This window comes from Pelophylax lessonae (assembly GCF_965119305.1).
Source record: "Pelophylax lessonae genome assembly, chromosome: 9".
Classification (NCBI taxonomy): domain Eukaryota; kingdom Metazoa; phylum Chordata; class Amphibia; order Anura; family Ranidae; genus Pelophylax; species Pelophylax lessonae.
In genome coordinates this window covers 148130842-148152934 of record NC_138776.1, presented here as the reverse complement: position 1 = coordinate 148152934, position 22093 = coordinate 148130842, and the positions used below count along the sequence as shown (strand labels likewise).

The 22093-nt window shown below is 41.5% G+C and overlaps 1 protein-coding gene across 1 annotated transcript in view; it reads left to right on the top strand.

Annotated features, from left to right (window-relative positions):
• Positions 1-22093, top strand: part of SEC31B (SEC31 homolog B, COPII coat complex component) — a gene marked incomplete at its 5' end in the record, with an annotated part of 331579 nt that overhangs the window by 294597 nt on the left and 14889 nt on the right. The window contains 4 exon segments of the mRNA XM_082267974.1: positions 4375-4413; positions 11737-11789; positions 17984-18127; positions 18229-18348. Coding sequence (XP_082124100.1) covers positions 4375-4413; positions 11737-11789; positions 17984-18127; positions 18229-18348 — 356 coding nt within the window.

The following is a 22093-nucleotide window of genomic DNA, read 5'->3' as shown; positions in this document are numbered from 1 at the left end:
TTAGAGGAGATCTGTTGGCTCAAGGGCCAATCTTCCATCTTGCTCTACAGTCACTGTCTTTAACGGCTTGGCTGTCAGAAGCCAAGTGCTGAAGGCTAGGGGGTGGTCTGAATCGGTTATTCCCACATTGCTATAAACTAGTAAATCTACTTCCAGGTAGATTTACCATTGTGTTTGAAGAGCATACTTTGCTGATGTCAATCTCTTGGGGTTCACCCCTGCTTCTTTTTGGCTTTCCTCCAACGAGGTGTGGAGCAGCGTCTGGCCTCGGGTACCCCTGAGGGCCAGGTTCGACCTTGGTGGTTTTCTTTCATCGTCCTTTGGCTACATTTTCTGTGGTTCGCACCTCTGTTTGGAGGGTTCACCACTTGGCTCCCCCAGTGCAGTCTCCATTGCCCTTGTGGGATCTCCACTTGGTGCTGTCAGTTCTTCAGTAACTGCTGTTGGAAAAAATTCACAAGATTCCATTGCTTACATGTCCCAGAAGGTCTTCTTGGAGGCTTTTTCTTCTGCACTTAGGGTGTCGGAGCTTGCAGCTTGTCTTTTCGTTCACCTTACTTGGTGGTTCACAGAAAGAAAGTGGTGCTTCGGCTCTGCCAGCCGCTCCTTCCTAAAGTCGTTTCTGGTTTCCATTTACATAAAAGCCTAAGCACCCTAAAGAGCTTGGCTTACATTCTTTCGATGTGGCTCGGGCAATCAGGGTGTACATGGCGACGACTGCGTCATTCCAAAACTCGGATTCCCTATTTGTCCTTACGGATGGACCCTGTTAAGCGCTGGCCGCGTCCGCTGTGACCATTTCCAGATGGATAGGCAGGCACTGGTGCAGGCCTATTCCATTAAGGGTCAGGATCCTCCTTTCCCTGTTATGGCGCATTTTGCATGGGCGCTTAGTGCCTTTTGGGACTTCCGTCCTCAGGCGTCAGTGGTGCAGGTTTGCAAGGCGGCCACCTGGTAGTCCATGTACACTTACTTTCTCAAAATTTTATAAGGTGGATTTGTTGGCATCTGCGGATGCCTCCTTTTGGCTACAAGGGTTTGCAGGCTGCTGTTGGAGAGGATTAGTCCTCTTTGAGGGTTTTCTTTTTTGTCAGGTGACCTATAGTTGTTCCTGGTTGAGCTCCTGTTTTACCTGGTTGGCTACGTTTAACCTTTGGGAGGTATATTTATTGCTGTGTTCTTCAAACCCCCCCATGTTGACACTGCTTTGGGACATCCCACAGGTCAAAGAAGATATGGAGCTGTGTCTGTCAATGAACGAAAGAGAAAACTGGATTTTTATCTTACCATAAAATCCTTTTCTCTGATGTTCATTGACCGACAGAGCACTTACCCCTCTGTGGAGTTATGTTATGTATTCTTCTGACACTGCTTGTTACAAAACCGAGATCCTAGAGCAGGAAGTGGGAGTATACCTCCTGGAACTGCCCTATAGGCATAGTTAAGCTTTGTTAACTTTTGTTAACCCTTTTTCCACCTAGGCACCTAGGCAGATAACCCACCGATCAAAGAAGATATGGAGCTGTGTCTGTCAATGAACATCAGAGAAAAGGATTTTACGGTAAGACAAAAATCCAGTTTTTTGGAGTACATTACAGGACACCTAGATCCTGCAACCTCTTCCTTTGTGGTTCATGGCTTGCTACAAAAACTGAAGCCTTGCCTAACGGAGGGGTTATGCCTGGGAGGGGAGTTCCTGTCTTTTTTGTGTTTAATCACCTGAAGGTGGCAGCATAACCCTATCATAATGGATATGAAGCTGCTCTGTGTCCAGAGATCTACTCCCAAGAAAATAATTTTACAGGTAAACCAAAAATCCCCCCCTTTTTTTCCTCCTCACGTTGCGTCTACTGATCATTTTGTTGAGCTGTTTTACCAAACATAAACTTTGCTTCTGCATTTTGTAATCCTTTGTTCTGTAAGAATTGTGAAAGCTTGTAACAGATTTGCTTTAATGTATTCTATGATCGTAATTCTAAGTCTACTAATATAATTGGTGAATTAAAAATAATTTAGAGTGGATTTCCTATCTTGAATAAGCTGTAAGGGAAACATGGTGAAGATCGTTTTTTTCCAAAATTAGGCACAGGGACCACACACTGTGCATGTATTCCAGAATGACACTTGTAATAATTAGTTTACCTAACACATCCGTTTTCTCACATAGGAACTTGAAAACATACTCAATAAGAGATTCCTGCGGACAAGAGCTGCAGCATTACTTTTGTTCTTTTGTTTTAGCTAGATGTTTTGTATCCCATTATTTTACACATAGGCTTTGAGGATTGTTTAAAATAACCTGGGTAACTTTCTAGCAAAATGTGTACATTTGAGTTAGCAGTGGTCTCCAAACAAAAGATGTATTGCAGTTCATATATACAGTACAGACCAAAAGTTTGGACACACCTTCTCATTCAAAGAGTTTTCTTTATTTTCATGACTATGAAAATTGTAGAGTCACACTTCAAGAGGTAGTCACCTGAAATGGTTTTCACTTCTTCACAGGTGTGCCCTGTCAGGTTTAATAAGTGTGATTTATTGCCTTATAAATGGGGTTGGGACCATTAGTTGTGTTGTGCAGAAGTCAGGTGGATACACAGCTGATAGTCCTACTGAATAGACTGTTAGAATTTGTATTATGGCAAGAAAAAGCAGCTAAGTACAGGAAAACGAGTGGCCATCATTACTTTAAGAAATGAAGGTCAGTCAGTCCGAAAAATTGGGAAAACTTTGAAAGTGTCCCCAAATGCAGTCACAGAAACCATCAAGCGCTACAAAGAAACTGGCTCACATGCGGACCGCCCCAGGAAAGGAAGACCAAGAGTCACCTCTGCTGCGGTGGATAAGTTCATCCGAGTCACCAGCCTCAGAAATCGCAGGTTTACAGCAGCTCAGATTAGAGACCAGGTCGATGGCACACGGAGTTCTAGCAGCAGAAACATCTCTAGAACAACTGTTAAGAGGAGACTGTGTGAATCAGGCCTTCATGGTAGAATATCTGCTAGGAAACCACTGCTAAAGAAAGGCAACAAGCAGAAGAGACTTGTTTGGGCAAAAGAACACAAGGAATGGACATTAGACCAATGGAAATCTGTGCTTTGGTCTGATGAGTCCAAATTTGAGATCTTTGGTTCCAACCACTGTGTCTTTGTGCGACGCAGAAAAGGTGAACGGATGGACTCTACATGCCTGGTTCCCACCGTGAAGCATGGAGGAGGAGGGGTCCTTTGCTGGTGATAAACAATGAAAACAAGGGGTGCTTTGCTGGTGACACTGTTGGGGATTTATTCAAAACTGAAGGCATATTGAACCAGCATGGCTACCACAGCATCTTGCAACGGCATGCTATTCCATCCTGTTTGCGTTTAGTTGGACCATCATTTATTTTTCAACAGGACAATGACCCCAAACACACCTCCAGGCTGTGTAAGGGCTATTTGACCAAGAAGGAGAGTGATGGGGTGCTGCGCCAGATGACCTGGCCTCCACAGTCACCGGACCTGAACCCAATCGAGATGGTTTGGGTTGAGCTGGACCGCAGACTGAAGGCAAAAGGGCCAACAAGTGCTAAGCATCTCTGGGAACTCCTTCAAGACTGTTGGAAGACCATTTCAGGTGACTACCTCTTGAAGCTCATCAAGAGAATGCCAAGAGTGTGCAAATCAGTAATCAAAGCAAAAGGTGGCTACTTTGAAGAACCTAGAATATGATATATTTTCAGTTTCACACTTTTTTGTTATGTATATAATTCCACATGTGTTAATTCATAGTTTTGATGCCTTCAGTGTGAATCTACAATTTTCATAGTCATGAAAATAAAGAAAACTCTTTGAATGAGAAGGTGTGTCCAAACTTTTGGTCTGTACTGTGTATATATATATATAATTCGTATGCCTTTTTTTTTTTTATAGTCTACACCTATTAAAGGATAGGTTCACTTTTAGGAACATGTTTCCGATTCTGCAACTCATTCCCCTCGAATGACAGCAGGGTGGGGATCTTCTCCCCATACCTGCTGTCACCGTTTGAATAAAGCGCGACTGTGCGGGGCGCAGTGTATGTTGCGATTATAGAACTCCTTTAATTCAAGATGCATCCATGTTTTGTATTTAGACTAATTTAAACTCCAGAATGAATAGAACAGACAGGATGAGAAATGGAGAAAGCATTACACTGGCTATAACTATATAAATATTAAATGGTCATATGTAATATTTCATATTTACCTGACAAAAAACATTTGTAGAAATTGTGTGTTTTATTCTGGAAAGTAGAAAATGAGGAGGAACATTTACAAAACACTATAAAATACCCTTTGACTTCAAAATTAGGCATATCTGGTGTTAAAGTCTTGAATGATCTTTTAATTTCTAGGTTCGTTTTTCTGGCTGCAGGATAGGAAAGATGCAGCAGGTAAAGCTTTGCGGCTTGGATGTATTCCCCTTGTGCTGCTTGTTTTGAGTGATTGGCTTTTTGAACAAGCTCCTGGTCATTTATTCAGTGGATAAACCTATATTTCATTCTTCTGTATAGTACCATTGATGTGATGAGGATTATTGTCGATATTATCTATTAACTGATGAATTTGCCAGTTATTGACTGTCAGGCACATAACGTTTTGATGTAGCGTTTGATTACTTAATGTGACACTTCTGATTTTGTCCATGCAGACCAAAACAACAGGTTTACTTTAATAACAGCCTTACCTGCCACACATACTTATATTAACCACTTCTGGACCGGGAGGATTTAATGACCAATGACCTTCATGACCAAGCCATTTGTTGCGATTCGGCACTGCGTTACATTAACTGACAACTGCGCGGTCGTGCGACGCTGTACCCAAATAAAATTGATGTCCCTTTTTTTTACCCACAAACAGGGCTTTCTTTTGGTGGTATTTAATCACCTCTGCAGTTTTTTGATTATGCGCTCTAAACAAACAAACAAAAAAAATGTGACAATTTCTGCTATATAACATTCCCAACAAAAAAATTAAAAATCACATTTTTTTATAATTTTTGGCCAATTTGTATTTTGCCACATATTTTTGGTAAAAAGAAATCCCAATAAGTGTATTTTGGTTGGTTTGCGCAAAAGTTATTGCGTCTACAAACTAGAAAGATTTGTTATTTTTTTTTATTTTGTTTTTTAACTAGTAATGGCAGCAATCTGAGAGTTTTAGCGGGACTGCGACATTGCGGCGCACAGATCGGACCCCTAACTGACATTTTTGACACTTTTGGGGGGACCAGTGACTTTACTACAGTAATCAGAGCTAAAAATATGCACTGTTACTGTAATAATGACACTGGCAGGGAAGGGGTTAACACCAGGGGGTGATCAAAGGGTTAAATGTGTACCTAGGGGGTGATTCTAACTGTGTGGGGGCCAGACTTGGTGGATGGAAACAGGGCTCCTGTCTTCCGAAATAACAGGAACACAGGAGCCCTGTTTCAATCAGTGACAGATGAGCGGTCTTCTGTGTTTACAACGGCACACCAACTTCTGTCAGTCCCTGCAGCGATTGCCAGGTTCCCGGCGACCATCGCTGGACCCGTTGCTTAGCTCCAGGGCTAGAGAGCAGGAGTGCAATCACCCGAGACCCGCTCCTGTGAGCCGCTGTACAGGTACGGCGGTTTGCGTGGGAGAGCCAGCCTGCCGCAGTATATCTGCGGTGGCTGGTTTTTAAGTGGTTAATGTAACTCCCTAATCACTTCATTTGGCCACCAGGGGTAAGGATAAGGGGCCCCATGTAACCTCTCTCTTGCCTTCTTGTGACTGCACTGGGCGTCTGTGCAGGCAATCGCCAAGCACTAGCGCTGTCTTTATTGAAAAAGGAAAGAGAGTACCATGCTCCCCCTTATCTGAAAATACCAGCAGAGGAGTGAAGGGTAAGAATATTAAGCTTCTTGGCCCCAGCCTTAAAGTATCAGGTTTTTATTTAAATCGAGGTCTCCCCCAGATAGCAAGCAATGGTGCTGCAAGTTTGAAAATGACTTGATAAGCGCTTGCTAGACTTGCCAGGCTTCACAAGTTTGTTGCACAATTGCAGCAAGTCCACATTGAATGACTCCAGATCAACTTTCTTTGCAAAAATTCTTCAAGTCTGCTGCAAGTTTTGGTTCAGTTATGTTCTGCAATAGTCATCCCACCACAGGGGTCACTGTGGCTGAATTGTCATGCTGTATACTGGCAGAGCTCTTGCCGTAGAGTAGACTCACCACTGCAACTTTGCTCTTGCTAGAAACTTGCTATGCAAATTTGCTACATATTGGGAATGTGTCAACTAGAACTTGTGCTTCAAGTGCTCTGCAAGTGTACAACTTGCTAGTGAAAATGTGCAGCAAGTTACCAAGACTTACAGTTCAACACTGCCATAAATTTGTGGCAAGTTATCCTTGATATCGGGTCCATTAGAGAGATGTCATCCCCTCAAAGCAAAAACGGTTTAGTCAGACAGGAGGTGAGGGGAAATCTGCAAAAGTAACACAGACCTAAATAAATGTTTTTATTTGCAGAGGGGGGCAAAGCTAGAACCCCTGGTAGTATTTTTTTGCTGTCTAGATCTGTTGCAGGTTTTCCATCACACCCTGTCTTGGGATGACATCGTCATTCTGAGCTTTTTAAGTAAGGGGAAATCTCTCTAACAGAGCCCTGGATTTCCATAAAAACTTGACTGGTTTATAACCTTTCCAGCTCTGTTCAAATTTAGAAAAAAATTAGGCTTAAAGTGACACTAAACAATATCCTTATTTTTCAAAAATAATCCATACACTTTTTAAAGTGACATTAACCACTTGCCGACTGCTCACGTTTCTGCTACTGCAGCAGAGCAGCTCGGCTGGGTCTGGCGACGTAGACCTACGTCAGATACCTCCCTCTCTCGATGGCGCGCTAAACACAGTGGGAGTCGGGCCAGGGGAGGAGATGCGGTGATCACCGTCTCTCCTCCCCGATCATCGGGGAAAGACTGAGGAAATCCACCCGCTTGTGTAAACAAAGTGGACGGATCTCCTCTTTGACAGGCAGGGACAGATCACAGGATTCAGCATAGCTGAACCTGCGGTCTGTGTCACACAACCTCCTCCCCCCACACACGTCAGTAAGCATGAGGCATACACTTAACCCCTTGATCACCAACAGTGTTAACCCCTTCCCTGCCAGTGTCATTATTACAGTAACAGTGCATATTTATAGCACTGATTTACTGTAGTAATGTCACTCGTCCCCCCAAAAGTGTCAAAAATGTCAGGGGTCTGATCTGTCTGCCGCAATGTCGCAGTCCCACAAAAAAATCGCAGATCGCTGCCACTGCTAGTAAAAAAAAAAAATAAACCTAAAAATTACAAATCTTTCCCGTAGTTAGTAAACGCTTATTGTAATTTTTTTTTGTTATCAAAAATATGTAGCAGAAAACAAATTGGCCTAAATTGTTAAAAAAATTTGATTCGTAAAAATTTTTTTGGGGAATGTTGTATATCAAAATGTAAAAAAAATTGTTTTTTTTTTGTTTCAAAATTGTCGCTCTTTTTTTCAAAAATTAAAAATCGCACAGGTGCTCAAATACCACCAAAAGAAAGCTCTATTTGTGGGGAAAAAAAGGACGTACATTTTGTTTGGGTACAGCGTTGCATGACCGCGCAATTGTCAGTTAAATTCGCGCAGTGCCAAGTTGAAAAAAGTGGCCTGGACGTTAAGCAGGAAAAACCTCCGGTCTTAAAGTGGTTAAATGTTAATTTAAAAAAAAAAATAACAAACATGTTATATTTGCTTGCTTTGTGCAGTGTTTTTTCACAGAGCAACCCCAATCCTCCTCTTCTTGGGTTCCCTACCAGTGCTCCTGGCTACTCCTTTTCAGCCAATGCCCCCAATAGCAAGCTGCTTACTCTGGGGGCACTGGTGCGTGCTTGCTCCCGAGCCTTACTCTGTGTCCATAAGACACGCAGAGCCGAAACTTAGCCCTGCCTCCTGCTCTCTCCTCATTCTCTCACTGGCCATGATTGACAGTAGCAGGAGCCAGTGCTGTCTTAGCCAATAAGGAATGAGATACCCGGGAGAAGCCCAGCTCTTGTGCTCATTGCTTTATTGAGAGGGAGCTCAGCTGAGTATTGGTGGGGCTGCTGCACACAGAATGTTTTTTATAGAATGCATTAAAACCACTTTGATTGTCCTGTAATCTATTTTTCATGAAATTGTTTCTTACTGTGTTTTTCTATTTCCGTGTAACATCCTCCATGAGCTCCTGAATGTTTCCTTTTCCCCCTTATGTTTTTATGAAATTAGCAGTGCATGTTTGTTGCGGTCATGTGCAATGATCTATTTACACTACACGTTATATAGTCTGTTTTTCTGTGCTTAGTTTAGTCAGTTTTGAAGAGTAAATTAGAGGGACTGTAGGATCACCAGTAATGGGCCATACACACTATAAGATTTTCTGAAGACTTTTTCCTTACCAAAACCAGATAATATGAGGTCAAACCTAAACACTTTCAATTTGTATGCAATCTGGCAGGCCCTTGCACTACATAGAAAAGGTAAATCTGAAAGAAATCTAACCACAAAAGTTGGATAGTGTGTATCCAGCTTAAGGCTCAGTTCACATATATGCAAATTGGGTGCGTTTTGAACCGCATCTGATTCGCATGACATGTGAACCAAACCAGCTTTCTATGGAGCCAGTTCTCATATATGTGGGCTGGTCGCAGTGCGTTTTTAAAGAGTTCTGTATGCGTTTAGGCCCTGTTCAGGTGCGATTTCAATTTTGTTTTTATTTCAGGTACTTAAACAGCGCCCTCATTTTACGCAGTGCTTTACATATATATTGCACATTCAGATCAGTCCCTGCTCTCAACAAGCTTACAATCCAAGGTCCCTAACCTACGTTCCTATACAAGGACCAATTTAGACAGGATCCATCTAATTAACCTACCAGCATGTGTTTGGAGTGTGGGAGGAAACCCGTACAGAGAGAACATGCAATCTCCAGGCAGGTAGTGTCATGGTTGAGATTCGAACCAGCGACCCTAGTGCAGCTAGTGTCATACACTTAACAAGTTTGCACCTGAACCAGTGAACAAAACTGTCCTGGACTCTGACTTTGAAAATAGCCCTCAACCAAACCATGCCTGGACATATGTGAACCGAGAATTATATGTATGTGAAGCACACACTGAAACACAAGAGGCTACACTTTGTAGAAAAGACATACCCTCATAGACACATACGTGCTATAATAATTTTAGGGTTGACATACACTTTAGGAATACTTACTTGAAAATAATTTTAGACTAGAGTTTAGTGTCACTTTAATTCCATACACCATAACAAAGATCATTTCCAGCAAATGAAAGCTAAAAAAAAAAACAATCACAGGCTGCAAAAGAATGATTGTTATGGCAATTACCATATGTGTTGTGGATTTGTGTGCCTAAAAGATGGAATGCTAACTGAATCCTTAAACTCCACGTTCCTCATTCCTTAGTTGCCGAACCTCCTTAACCACTTTACAACCGGAGGATTTTGCTGTCTTACATCCAGGCCACTTTTTGCGATTCGGCGCTGTGCGACTTCAACTGACAATTGCGCGGTCGTGCGACGCCGTACCCAAACGAAATTTACGTCCTTTTTTTCCCACAAACAGAGCTTTCTTTTGGTGGTATTTGATCACCTGTGCGATTTTTACTTTTTGCGCTATAAACAAAAAAAGAGCGTTTATTTTGAAAAAATAACAATATTTTTCACATTTTTTTATATGAAATTCCCCCCAAAAAAGATGTAAAAACCAATTTTTTTAAAAAGTTTTTGGCCAATTTGTTTTATGCTACATATGTTTGGTAAAAAAAATCGCAATAAGCGTATTTTGATTGGTTTGCGCAAAAGTTATTGCGTTTACTAACAAAGGGAAAGATTTCTGTCATTTTTGGTGTTTTTTTTTTAACGCGTAATGGCGGCGATCTGCGATTTTTTTTTGCGGGACTGCGACATTGCGGCGGACAGACCGGACCCCTGACTGACATTTTTGACACTTTTGGGGGTACCAGTGACATTACTGCAGTAATCAGTGCTATATATATGCACGGTTACTGTAAAAATGACACTGGCAGGGAAGGGGTTAATTTTATTGGAGAGGGAGGGGTTAATGTATGCCTGGTGCTTACTGACGTGTAGGGGGGGAGGTGACTATGTGATTCATGGACAGATCGGATGTCCAGCTATGCTGAACAGTCCGATCTGTCACTCCCTGTCACTATGGAGATCCGCCCGCTGTGTTTACACACAGCGGGCGGATCTCCAGACTCGATCCCCGACGATCGGGTAAGAGCAGCGGCGATCGCCGCTGCTCCTCCCCTGGCCCGACTCCCGCTGTGAATGAAAACAGCGGGAGCGAGCCTCCGGCGGCGCGCAAGCGCCGCCCAGAAGGGGGAGTGTCCAGTCACGTTAATACTACGTGGCTGGACGATAACGAACCACTCTGCCGCAGTAGTATTACTGTGAGCGGTTGCAGAGTGGTTAAAAAATGAATCGCAAAGTAAAATCACAGGGAAAGACACAAGGCTTTATTCTTTTAGATTTGTATTGTAGCTCTCCGTTTACAATATAGCACAACTACAACACTTTTATCGATTCTAAGAAGTGTTCTGTAAATGCACAGGATACGCTTTACAGAAGTTTTGAACAGAGACATTGCAAAGTTGATTGCTTTTTTTATTGTGCTTACTGTTTGATAAAATCATTTGTTTTAGTTATTACACTAGCTTTTGTCTATATTTGAAAGTACTAATAACTGTAAATGGCAGTTAGATTAGACATTGGACACTGATGAAACATTTACGTTGTCTATTTTCTGTCACTGTAAAAAGGAAATCCAATATCTGCCATTAGATCACACAAATCGTGAAAATTATGGTTCTTTGAATATCCCCACTTTATTCATCTTTGAAGTCCAATATAAATGTTGCTTATGATTCAGTAATGCTGGCAGTGTGCACTACAAGCTTTGCATATAAATGTTTTGAATCATTACAAACATGTCTGGAGTATAAAAATCTGCTAAAGCTGTGGACAAAAAAAAGAAGGAATCTCAGTTGTCCAAAAGCCACAGGGTGGCCACACCTGGGCCGATCTGTCATTGGGATTGAACAGCAGCAAGAAGTCTGTCAGTCCTTAATTATGTTATACTCTGCAGAGACCTGCAACGATCTTCTCCAAAGAACAATTGACTGTTGCTAATGGATTTTTCAACATGTTTGGAAATCTCTCTGGATTGTCACAGACATTGTTTGAAATGATTTTTGTAGCTTGCTTTTATCAGAGCAGTGTATGGCCGCTCTTTTTAGGGAGTGTGAAATTCTGCACAAAAATGACTTTTAATCAAGTAACTGAAACAAACCTTCACTTCAATCACGTTGTTCACCATTTCGTTATTCAGACCTCTGTGTGTTGTATGCAAAGCGAGGTAAGCGCAGTTTTCAACATGGGCAATTTTTCTGCATTGCGTTACTTTGCAAACAAGAATTGTCCCTAACCCTAGCAGATAGTTGATCCATTTATTTCACTACTCTGAACACACAGATCGGCAATAGCTACAATTGATCACACAGTGCTGCAGCTGGGTCATAGATTCATTTCCGATTTTTAGTTCTCAATCACACATCATAAACCAGAATCCCACCTACTTTTGTACACATTATATACTACTGCATATTTGATATTTTCTATGTTTTCCATCAGCAGGAGAGCATGAAAGTTGGGCGGATTCATTGAAAGCCGGTATGCAACGGAAAAAGGTAATATAGCAGCTCCAGGTTTAAGTAGTGTATTTAAAATCCGGGGCTTCTCTTGGAAGGTTTGAAAATCTTTATAGGCCGTGTCCACTTTTCCAGAAAAAAATAAATAAATGCACATATTTTTGTATAAAAAATGTGCATTTATTATATCTTACCGGTGCCTATAAAGCATTGCAAACACGATCAGTAGATCATGGGTGCAATGTGGGCTCCTTCATACTTGTCCTCCGGGATTCGGCCCATACCTCTGTACGAAAGTTGTTGGACTATGAGAGCGCACATCAGCACCCCCACAGCCCATTAAAACTACAAGTGTGTCTGCTGTGGTGGAAAATGGTACTTGTAATTTACTCACTCACAGGAATCTGGAAATGAATGATGCAGCGGTGTGGGCAGAGCCCCACACAGCCACGCTGTTTTTGAAAAGTGACATTGGGTGCAGGGAGAAGATCCCTGCCGCTGTCACAGGGAGAGTGGGCAGGAGCTGGAACACGCTACATGTACATGTTCCACCCTAAATACAGGTGGGACATTGAACATGTTCCAAGAGTGAACTTGGCCTTTAACTGCAGAATATTTGTATCAACATTATTGACTGAAAGACAAAATTCATACCTCTTTGTATATTTGTCCTTTAGGCAAGTAAATATAATTTGCAGATTGCTCTTAAAGTGGTTGTAAATCCTTACATATACCCAGTGAAATCATTGCCCCCAGGTGATAAACAGAGATGAAACACATTCTCCTACATACAGTTGTGCTCATAAGTTTACATACCCGGGCAGAATTTGATTTCTTGGCCATTTTTCCGAGAATATGAATGATAACACAAAAACTTTACTTTTACTCATGGTTAGTGTTTGTCTGAAGTAATTTATTATCAATCACTCTAGAAGGGGTGTACTCACTTTTGTGAGATACTGTGTGTGTGTGTGTGTGTATATATATATATATATATATATATATATATATATATATATATATATATATATATATATATATATACACACATACCCCTCCCACTACTTGGCCATTCACAGTTTGAGAGAAGAGGTGGGGGCACAACACCACAACTATTACTGGCTCAGACATTGTTTTCTTGCAGAGGGAAACACGACTGCCACTGTATGTTCCTGCAGCTCCTCAGTGGATCTTATACAAAATTATTTTAGATTGATATTTCATATCTTTCACTGTGTCTGGTTTGGGTTTTAAGGCTGGCACTAATGTGAGGCAGTACATCAAGATAAAGATGTGTAAGTCGACAGCAGGACCCAAATGTTTAACTTAGATGTTTATTATTTTCAGTGCCCCAGATACCAATGTTCAATCTCAGAATTGACAGCGTTGCTACCCCACCTTCTAGCAATGCTTGTTGGTCAGAGTGTGGTATGGTGCTGTGTGAGCCCAGAATTTCCAACTAGAGGCTGTGAACGCTTCCTTTAAGATAAAACAGGTTTTGTACAGCAGTGTTAATTTAGTCGACTAAAACCGACTAAAACGTTTTCGTCGACTAACACAATTCAGATGACTAAAATACGACTAAAACTAAAATGGCATTTTAGTCTTAAGACTAAAATACGACTAAAACTAAACTGGCATTTTAGTCAAAAGACTATAACTAAAACTAAATCGAAATTTGCTGCCAAAAATTAACACTGGTGCATGCTCAAAGCATAAATAATAACATATTAGATTTTTCACTCCAGGACCAGCAGTAGTATATAATGAGTTTGGAAATTGTAGAGAAATGCTTAAATAATGCATTACAAATTACAATTGAACTACACCCATTTGATTATAGATGACTAAAATGAGTTTTAGTCGACTAAAATGTAGGGCGTTTTAGTCGACTAAAATATACTGGAGTTTTAGTCGACTAAATACGACTAAAACTAAAACACTTGCAGAAGACTAAAATAGGACTAAAACTAAAATGCCATTTTAGTCCTAAGACTAAGACTAAAACTAAATTGAAATTTGCTGCCAAAATTAACACTGTTGTACAGGCATCCTGAGGTCACCCAAATTAAGACTCCCTCACACATGGATCAGACTTGGTAATGCATTGTGCTCAGACTTGGATGCAAGTCAAGTGCAGTATGCCTTCAAGTACTTTCAGGAGGGAGTAAATGGCTAGCTGTAATTTGCCATAAACAGTGATCTGATTCCCATCTAAGTCACACTAATAAACCAACACAATGTACATAAGTGAATAACATACAAACCATCCTAATTTCTTGTCTTTATTGAACACGCCTATTAAGCATTCACAGTGCTGGAGAAAAAAAAAAGTTAGTGAAACCTTGGAGTGAATAGCTGATCGAACCTCCTTTGGCAGCAAATACTTCAAGTAAGTGCTTTTGTTAGCTCTGGATCAGACATGTACATTGTTTAGAAGGGTTTTCTATCCATTCCTCTTTACAAAACTGCTTCAAATCAGACACAGTTGTAGGGTGTCTGGTGTGAACGGCTCTCTTAATGTCATTTCACATCATCTTTATGGGGTTGAGGGTCTGGGCTCTGACTGGGCCTCTCCAAAAGACACATTTACTTTTTCTGAAGCCATTATCTAGTGAATTTACTTCAATGTTTGGGGTCATTGTCCAACTTCTAAGTTTCAGCTGGCAGATAGACACCCTGACATTATCCTGTAGGATGTTTTGATAAACTTGGGAATTCATTTTCCCCTCTATGATGGCAAGTGGTTCAGGCCCTAAGACAGTGAAACCAGTCCAAATCATGATGTTCCCTCCACCATGCTTCACTGTTAGGATAATGTTTTGATGATTGTAATCTGTTCCCTTTTTGTGCCATACATAGTGCTGAGTATTCATCCTAAACAATTCAACTTTTGTGTCGTCAGTCCACAACATTTTTCCCTGGAGTGTTGCTCTTTGGAAAACTTCAGGAGCACAGCAATGTTTTTTTGGGAGAACAACGGCTTCCTCCATGGTGTTCTGTCCTATACACCCTGCCTGTTCAAAGACTTTCGTATGGTAGGCTCATGAACAGGGATGTTTGACAGTTGCAGTGATGTCTTCTAGCCGTTAGCTGTTATTCATGGGTTGTTATTTACCTCATTGAGGATTATCCCTTGTGCCTTGGGTAGCCACATTACTAAGCGGTTTCCATTTATTTAACAATTATATTATAACAATTTGGCTACTGATGGATGACTAAACACTTTGATATTGCTTTGTATCCCTTTCCATCCTTATGCTGATCAACTAGTCTTGTCTTCAGAGAGCTCCTTTTTACAAGGCAAGGTTCACATCAGGCTGATGCTTCTTATGAACAGAAATCTTAAAATGTTTGAGTGTCTTTTAATAATCAAAGTAGCTGTAAGCCTACGTTCACATGGGTCCGATTTGACATGTCAAATCGGAGTCAATTGCTGGCAATGGCACCCTTCTGAATTGGTGTGATGTTGACTTTGCGGCACCACATTGATTCCTAAAAGTAGTTTCTGTACTACTTTTGGCAATTGGGGGGGGGGGCGGCGATCTCCATAAACATCTGTGCAGGAACCCATTCAGATGTCTGTGAAATCGCACCCAAAGTCGGACTGAAAGGCCGGCTGAACTCGCATGATTTCAAAATGGCCCCAGTGTGAACCTGGGCTGAAGCACACCTCCAAACTCATTTCATTAACTGGACTCCAGGTGTGCAAACGAATAACTGGAATTGGCTTTAGTTGAAGTAATTAGCATAAGCATTCACTTACTTTTACTCCCAGTTCTCTGAATGTTTAATGGATGCGTTCAATAAAGACATGAAAAATTAGAACTGTTTGTGTGTTATTAGATGAAGCACATTGTGTTTGCCTATTGTGACTATGATGATCAGATCACATGGCAAGTTCCTACAGAAAACCAGTTTAATTCTTTTTTCTTTTCTTTTTTTTCTGTGAAACATTTTAAATTTTGTTCAGCCATTCAACTGTTCTACACTGCATAGCCAGAATGATGATGCAACTCTCAATTATTGTAGCTTCTGGAGTTTGCCTGATCATTTTATTCATTGAAAGGGCAAAAAAAAAACACTGCCAAAGTCCTGCCTGTGTTTGTATCTTCCTATAAGCTGCTGGAGCAGCTCCAGTCCAGTACCCCTAAATAAAAAAACTGTTAGATTGGCAGCACTGTTCAGTAAAGCAGTATCTGGCTTTCTATATAACCCTTCGGTTTTATTATTCCCAGTCTGATTACTGTAGCGATGGGAACTATGTAAAATGTAAATAGCCTTTAGGACCTTACACAGGCAGTATTTAAAAACACAATGTATTTATTAATATATAGCTGCCCAGACATTTGATTTAATTTTTATTTTATTTTTTTCTAAATTTGTGCACAGGACCAGCACCTCTAAGACCTAGTATATAAAACTTTTTCTGGGATTCTATTTCAAAATATTTTTTTTCTATAAAGTTGTGATGTGACAATGTTTTGCACGTTAGGACAAACTGGAGGGGACCAGATATATAAGCAGGGGCCTCTTCAGCCAGGATCCTCCTGCATTATATCCTGCACAATGTGTAATTAGTTCATTTTGGCCCTGCAAAGATCATGACTGTTATTGCTTCCTGTGGAAAAAATCCCCAGTAAGCCACACTGTTGAAGATGCTCAGGGTATCCTTTCACTGTGGCCTTCATTTTCGCCTGTGCTCCCATACAATAAAGCTTTTGGCTTTCTTAGACGGCCTGGCTGGGAATCAGCTGCAGGCTGAGCTCACTACAACAGGATTAGCTCCTCGTTAAAACTTTCTCCTTTTGATGTGGCCTTGTTGGAAGGAATCTGTTCTGTCTATGTGGCTTAGCCAAAGCAGAATAAAGTGCTCATACCCCAATCTAACTCATGTCATAGGACTTTCTATTTCATCTTTCCTTAGCCCTTCTAAAGAACATCAGATCCACAAAGCAGTAAGAAAGTATTAAACAATCTTAAAGATGATTTTTAAACCATCCCAAAGATGCAGTCTAAAGTGCTGAATAAACTTATTTTCGGGGAATGCGGTTTATTTGAACAGGCAAGTTAAAAGCTTGTTTCAAAATGTATGCAACATCTCGCCTTGTAAAATAACCCATTCAGTTTATAATAGAAATTAAAGGTAAAACATTTGTGTGCAGTTATAAAAAGAAAAAAATTATAAACCATTTTTTTCCCCCTTTTTATAAGTGATAACATACCCTCCGTTCTCAGTTAGGGGGGGAGAAACCGCAGAACACTAAGCTTCCCAGTGAAAGTCTGTGCAGCTGGGGTGTGTCAGGAAAAGTCTGATCATTGGGGCATAGCTAGAGAACTGACCAGTGTGCTCTCCTGCTTGGTGTAGTCAGTATTTAATAGGAGAGCGAAGGGAGTGTCTGGAACTCCAAGGATTTCACGCAAAGGAAGCAATACAAAGAGAACAGGAGACTTTCTCATACAATTACATGGTACAGCAGGCACATATCAGGAATATGAAATGTTGAGTTTACGTATTCTTCAAGGCTATTGTGAGCACTCTAAATGAGAACTGTTCTCAGCACTTACTGACTGGAGTTGAAGCCCATTTTAGGGGCTTCAGAAAAGTTAGTTGAAGCTTGATAAAATATTTGTACCTGCTTTTTTGTTTTTTCTCTCCATCACAAATTAAGGTGCCTTTTGGCTTCCCCCATTAAAGCCTTAAAACTTGATTTATGTCTAAAATTCCAAACAAATGGCGCATGTTTAGGAGATATTTACTGTACCTATAGGTAAGCCTTATTATAGGCTTCTCTATAGGTAAAAATCATACAAGGGAGGTAAAAATCATACAAGGGAGTTTACCAGAAATAGCACTGCATTATCCTTGAACAGGCAGGCAGTAAGGGGAGGGTCAAGTCTGCATCGCTCTGTTATATTTAGGGAAGTTTATAGGGGAAGGGGAGTGATGGATTTGTAATGAAAGTGGATTGAGAATCTCTAGGTCCCCCTATTAGTATGCCTGTACCCTGCTACTTAGTCAGCCTGACATCCTCTTGGGTCCATCACATATTGTTTATCTTTAAAAGATTTTTACACCAATAAAATAGCAGTATTTTTATTTTTTTTTGTTGGCAAGTCACATCTAGCAAATAAAATGTAGTATGCCTATTATTATTTTCAGTTCACAGAAATTATTTTTACTGCTTTAAAATATTTTAATCAATGTATTTCTTAAACTTTTTTCCATGTAGCCAAGTGCTTTCGTTCCTCCGGCTCCTATCACTGCTCCAGTGATGAGCCTTCCCTCTGAGCCTGACTTCCTTCAACCTCACCTGAGCAGCAGTCACGATCCTGGGCAGACACCCCCTGGTGCTCCTAAAGAAGCAAGTGTGCAGGTAGAATCTAGACCCAGAGGACCCTCTACCTCTTGAGTTGCTTGCTCATTTATAAAGCACTAGGGATCTTATTTCCTTTAAATCCTCTTTCTGTATTTCAGAGTTTGCATCGGCTGCCTGTAGAAAAAATAGAGAAGAAAGAGTTACCCGCAGAACATCTACCTCTCCAAAGATCATTCAGTGGGCTTGTGCAACGGTGTTCTTCAGTGGCATCTGACCCAGTATGTTCTATTACTCTTTGAATTGTTTAAAAGCAATGTTTTTTTTTTTTCTTAAACGTGTTCATGTGTGTAAAAAGTAAAATGTACACACACTTACAGCTAGTGAAACCCCAAAATTCAATATCTCCAAAAATTAGAATATTACACAAGACCAATGAAAAAATTGTTTTTTAATACAGAAATGTTGGCTTACCGAAAAGTATGTCCATGTACAGTATAGTATGCTCTCAATACTTGGTTGGGGCTCCTTTTGCATGACTTACTGCATGCATCAATGTGGCGTTGCATGGAGGCGATCAGCCTGTGGCATTGCTGAGGTGTTATTGAAGCCCAGGTTTCTTTGATAGTGGCTTTCAGCTCATCTGCATTGTTGGGTCTGGTGTCTCTCATCTTCCTCTTGACAATACACCACAGATTCTCTATAGGGTTTAGGTCAGGCAAATTTGCTGGCAAAACTGCTAGGAAAAAAAGCTAGGCAACAGCTACACAGTGGATTGGACTGGAGTTAGTGGACTACCTCTGCAGTAGGGCACTCACTGTAACTACAGCAGTCAGTGCAAAACTGCTAGAAAAAAAGCTAGGCAACAGCTAGACTGTGGATTGGACTCTTTGCAGTAGGGCACTCACTGTAAATACTGCAGTCCATGCAAAACTGCTAGAAAAAAAAGCTAGGCAACAGCTAGACAGTGGATTGGATTGGAGTCACTCAGTGGACTACCTCTGCAGTAGGGCACTCATTGCAACTACAGCAGTCAGTGTAAAACTGCTAGAAAAAAAGCTAGGCAACAGCTAGGCATTGGATTGGATTGAATTGGACTCTTTGCAGTAGGGCACTCACTGCAACTACAGCAGTCCCTGAAAAACTGCTAGAAAGCTAGACAGTGGATTGGAGTGGACACTACTCTTTTAAATACTCCCAGTTAAGTAGAACAATATTATAATGCAGAAAGCAGAACATTTCAGCATGTCCATGGTCACCTGTTAAAGGTCTTCTCTTTTGTTCATACAATGCTGCCAATTTATAAACATGCTCAGGAGGAGTGGAGGACAGAGGAGCAGAGAGAGAGAGGTATCTTCTAGCATGGGAAGCAAGTCTTTTGTAGCATGTCTCATTTTCTTTCCACCACTGAAGAGGATGACAACTTCTGTCAATTACTGCTTCTTTCAAGTAGAGATGAAGTTCATCATCCAGGCTCATAGTTGCAGATTCAGAAGAAATAGAATCCTCCGCCTGAGGCCCCAATAAAACACTGAAAATGTCCTGATATATTCAACGACGATGAAGAAGGTTTTCTTCTGTTCGTTGATGTATTTTTGGACATTTTTCTGTTTTTGCAGCATGCTGCTCTTCATAAAAATAGTGTTCTGGACTTGTCTTTTCGGCAGGAACCCCCTGCAACCTCCTGTTGAATATCTTCTGTCAGCCATTGTTTCGCCTTAACCAATACATCATCGGAAGAGAAAGCTTGGTTCTTGTATCGTGGATTCAAAAGACTTGCAGGCACAACATTTTGAATCTCTTCATGCTTCTCAAAACATATATCAATCAAAGCTCTTTGGCTTGACAGACCATCATTTGAAAGTTGGAGGGTGTTGTGTGCCATGACACAGAGGTCTGACATATCAGCAAGCCTCATTCCTTTCTGCATATTTGCTCCACTGTCTCGAAGTTGCACAAGCATCACTCGGTCTTTGTGCATTCCCCATTCTTCAAGCATGCCTAGAAACATTTCTCTACTGTACTCAGTGTGAGATCCTTGCATCACTTTTGTATTCAACACCAATTGCCTTTTTGACCATCCACTGTCAATGAAGTGGCATGTAAGAATCATTAGTGTCTCTGACTCTGTTTGTGACTGGCAGTCCATCGTGAATGAGAGCGAGTTGCCAGCATTCTCTGGTTGCAGCATAGCCTTTACTTAGTCAACGACCTTTTGGTGAAGCTTTGCCAGCATTTTGGTTTGATAATACTGCTCACTCTTTAGTGTGTAGCTTGGCTCAAGTATGTACATCAACCGCTGAAATCCTGAGTCAGACACCATTGTAAATGGCTGGTTATCGGTGACAATCATCTCTGTGATTACTCTGTCCAGCAGTTGGGATCTTTCATCTGAATCTAGACAGTGACATGTTTTTTTCGTTTCACAAACATATCTGTTATTATTGCCTAGGATAGTGGAGGAGGTATTGAATCAAAATCACATTGATATTCATTTTGTTTTTTTCTGTGCTGCATGAAAATTCAATATGATGAACTCTTAGATGGGCCCAAAGATTTGACATATTTTTGTTTTTTGCAGTTACTGATCCCATGCTTATGTTGTTTGTACATGTTTTGCACACTACTGCTTTTCCTGGAGAAGATTGAGACGAGTAATAGTGCCAGACCACACTTGTACTTTTTCTCTCCTCATCCATCTCCATTTCAATTTGAAAGACACAAAAAAGATGAAAAAAATGGGTTGCTGAAGTTGCTGCTGCTGGCACCCTGTTGTGGGTTGGTGGCTGACGCCTGGCAGTGTGGGTTGCTTGCTGGCACCCTGTTATGGGTTGGTGCCTGGCAGTGTGGGTTGCTTGCTGGCACCCTGTTGTGGGTTGGTGGCTGATGCCTGGCAGTGTGGGTGGTTGCTTGCTGGCACCCTGTTGTAGGTTGGTGGCTGATGCCTGGCAGTGTGGGTGGTTGCTTGCTGGCACCCTGTTGTAGGTTGGTGGCTGATGCCTGGCAGTGTGGGTTGCTTGCTGGCACCCTGTTGTGGGTTGGTGGCTGATGCCTGGCAGTGTGGGTTGCTTGCTGGCACCCTGTTGTGGGTGGCTTGCTTGCCGGAACACTGTGGTGGCTGGCTGGCTTGGTGTCACCCTGTTATGGATGGCTGGCTTGCAGGAACACTGTGGTGGCTGGTTGGCTTGCAGGAACACTGTGGTGGCTGGCTGGCTTGGTGTCACCCTGTTCTGGGTGGTTGGTTTGCTTGCTCGCTGGAACCCTGTTGTGGGCTGGGTGGCTGGATGCTGGCCGGCTGGCAGAACGTGTGCGCGCAACATATGCAATGACATTACGAAAATATCGGCAATATCGGTAAATCCAAAGGCCAATTCCGATGTATCGGGGAAAGTGCATATCAGCCCCCAATATATCGGTGTTGGCGATAATCGGTCGATCTCTAATACATACATACATAATTGTACCTACTAAGATATATACAGTATTTCACAAGTGAGTACACCCCTCACATTTTTGTAAATATTTTATTATATCTCTTCATGTGACAACACTGAAGAAATTACACTTTGCTACAATGTAAAGTAATGTGTACAGCTTGTGTAACACAGCCATTAATGTCTAAACCGCTGGCAACAAAAGTGAGTACACCCTTAAGTTAAAATGTCCAAATTGGGCCCAAAGTGTCAATATTTGGTGTGGCCACCATTATTTTCCAGCACTGCCTTAACCCCCTTGGGCACGGAGTTCACCAAAGCTTCACAGGTTGCCACTGGAGTCTTCTTGCACTCCTCCATGAGGACATCACATAGCTGGTGGATGTTAGAGACCTTGCGCTCCTCCGCCTTCTTTTTAAGGAAGCCCCACAGATGCTCAATTGAGTTTAGGTCTAGAGACCTGCTTGGCCAGTCCATCAACTTTACCATCCGCTTCTTTAGCAAGGCAGTGCTCATCTTGGAGGTGTGTTTGGGGTTGTTATCATGTCCGAAGGGAGGGGATCATGTTCTGCTTCAGTATGTCACAGTACAT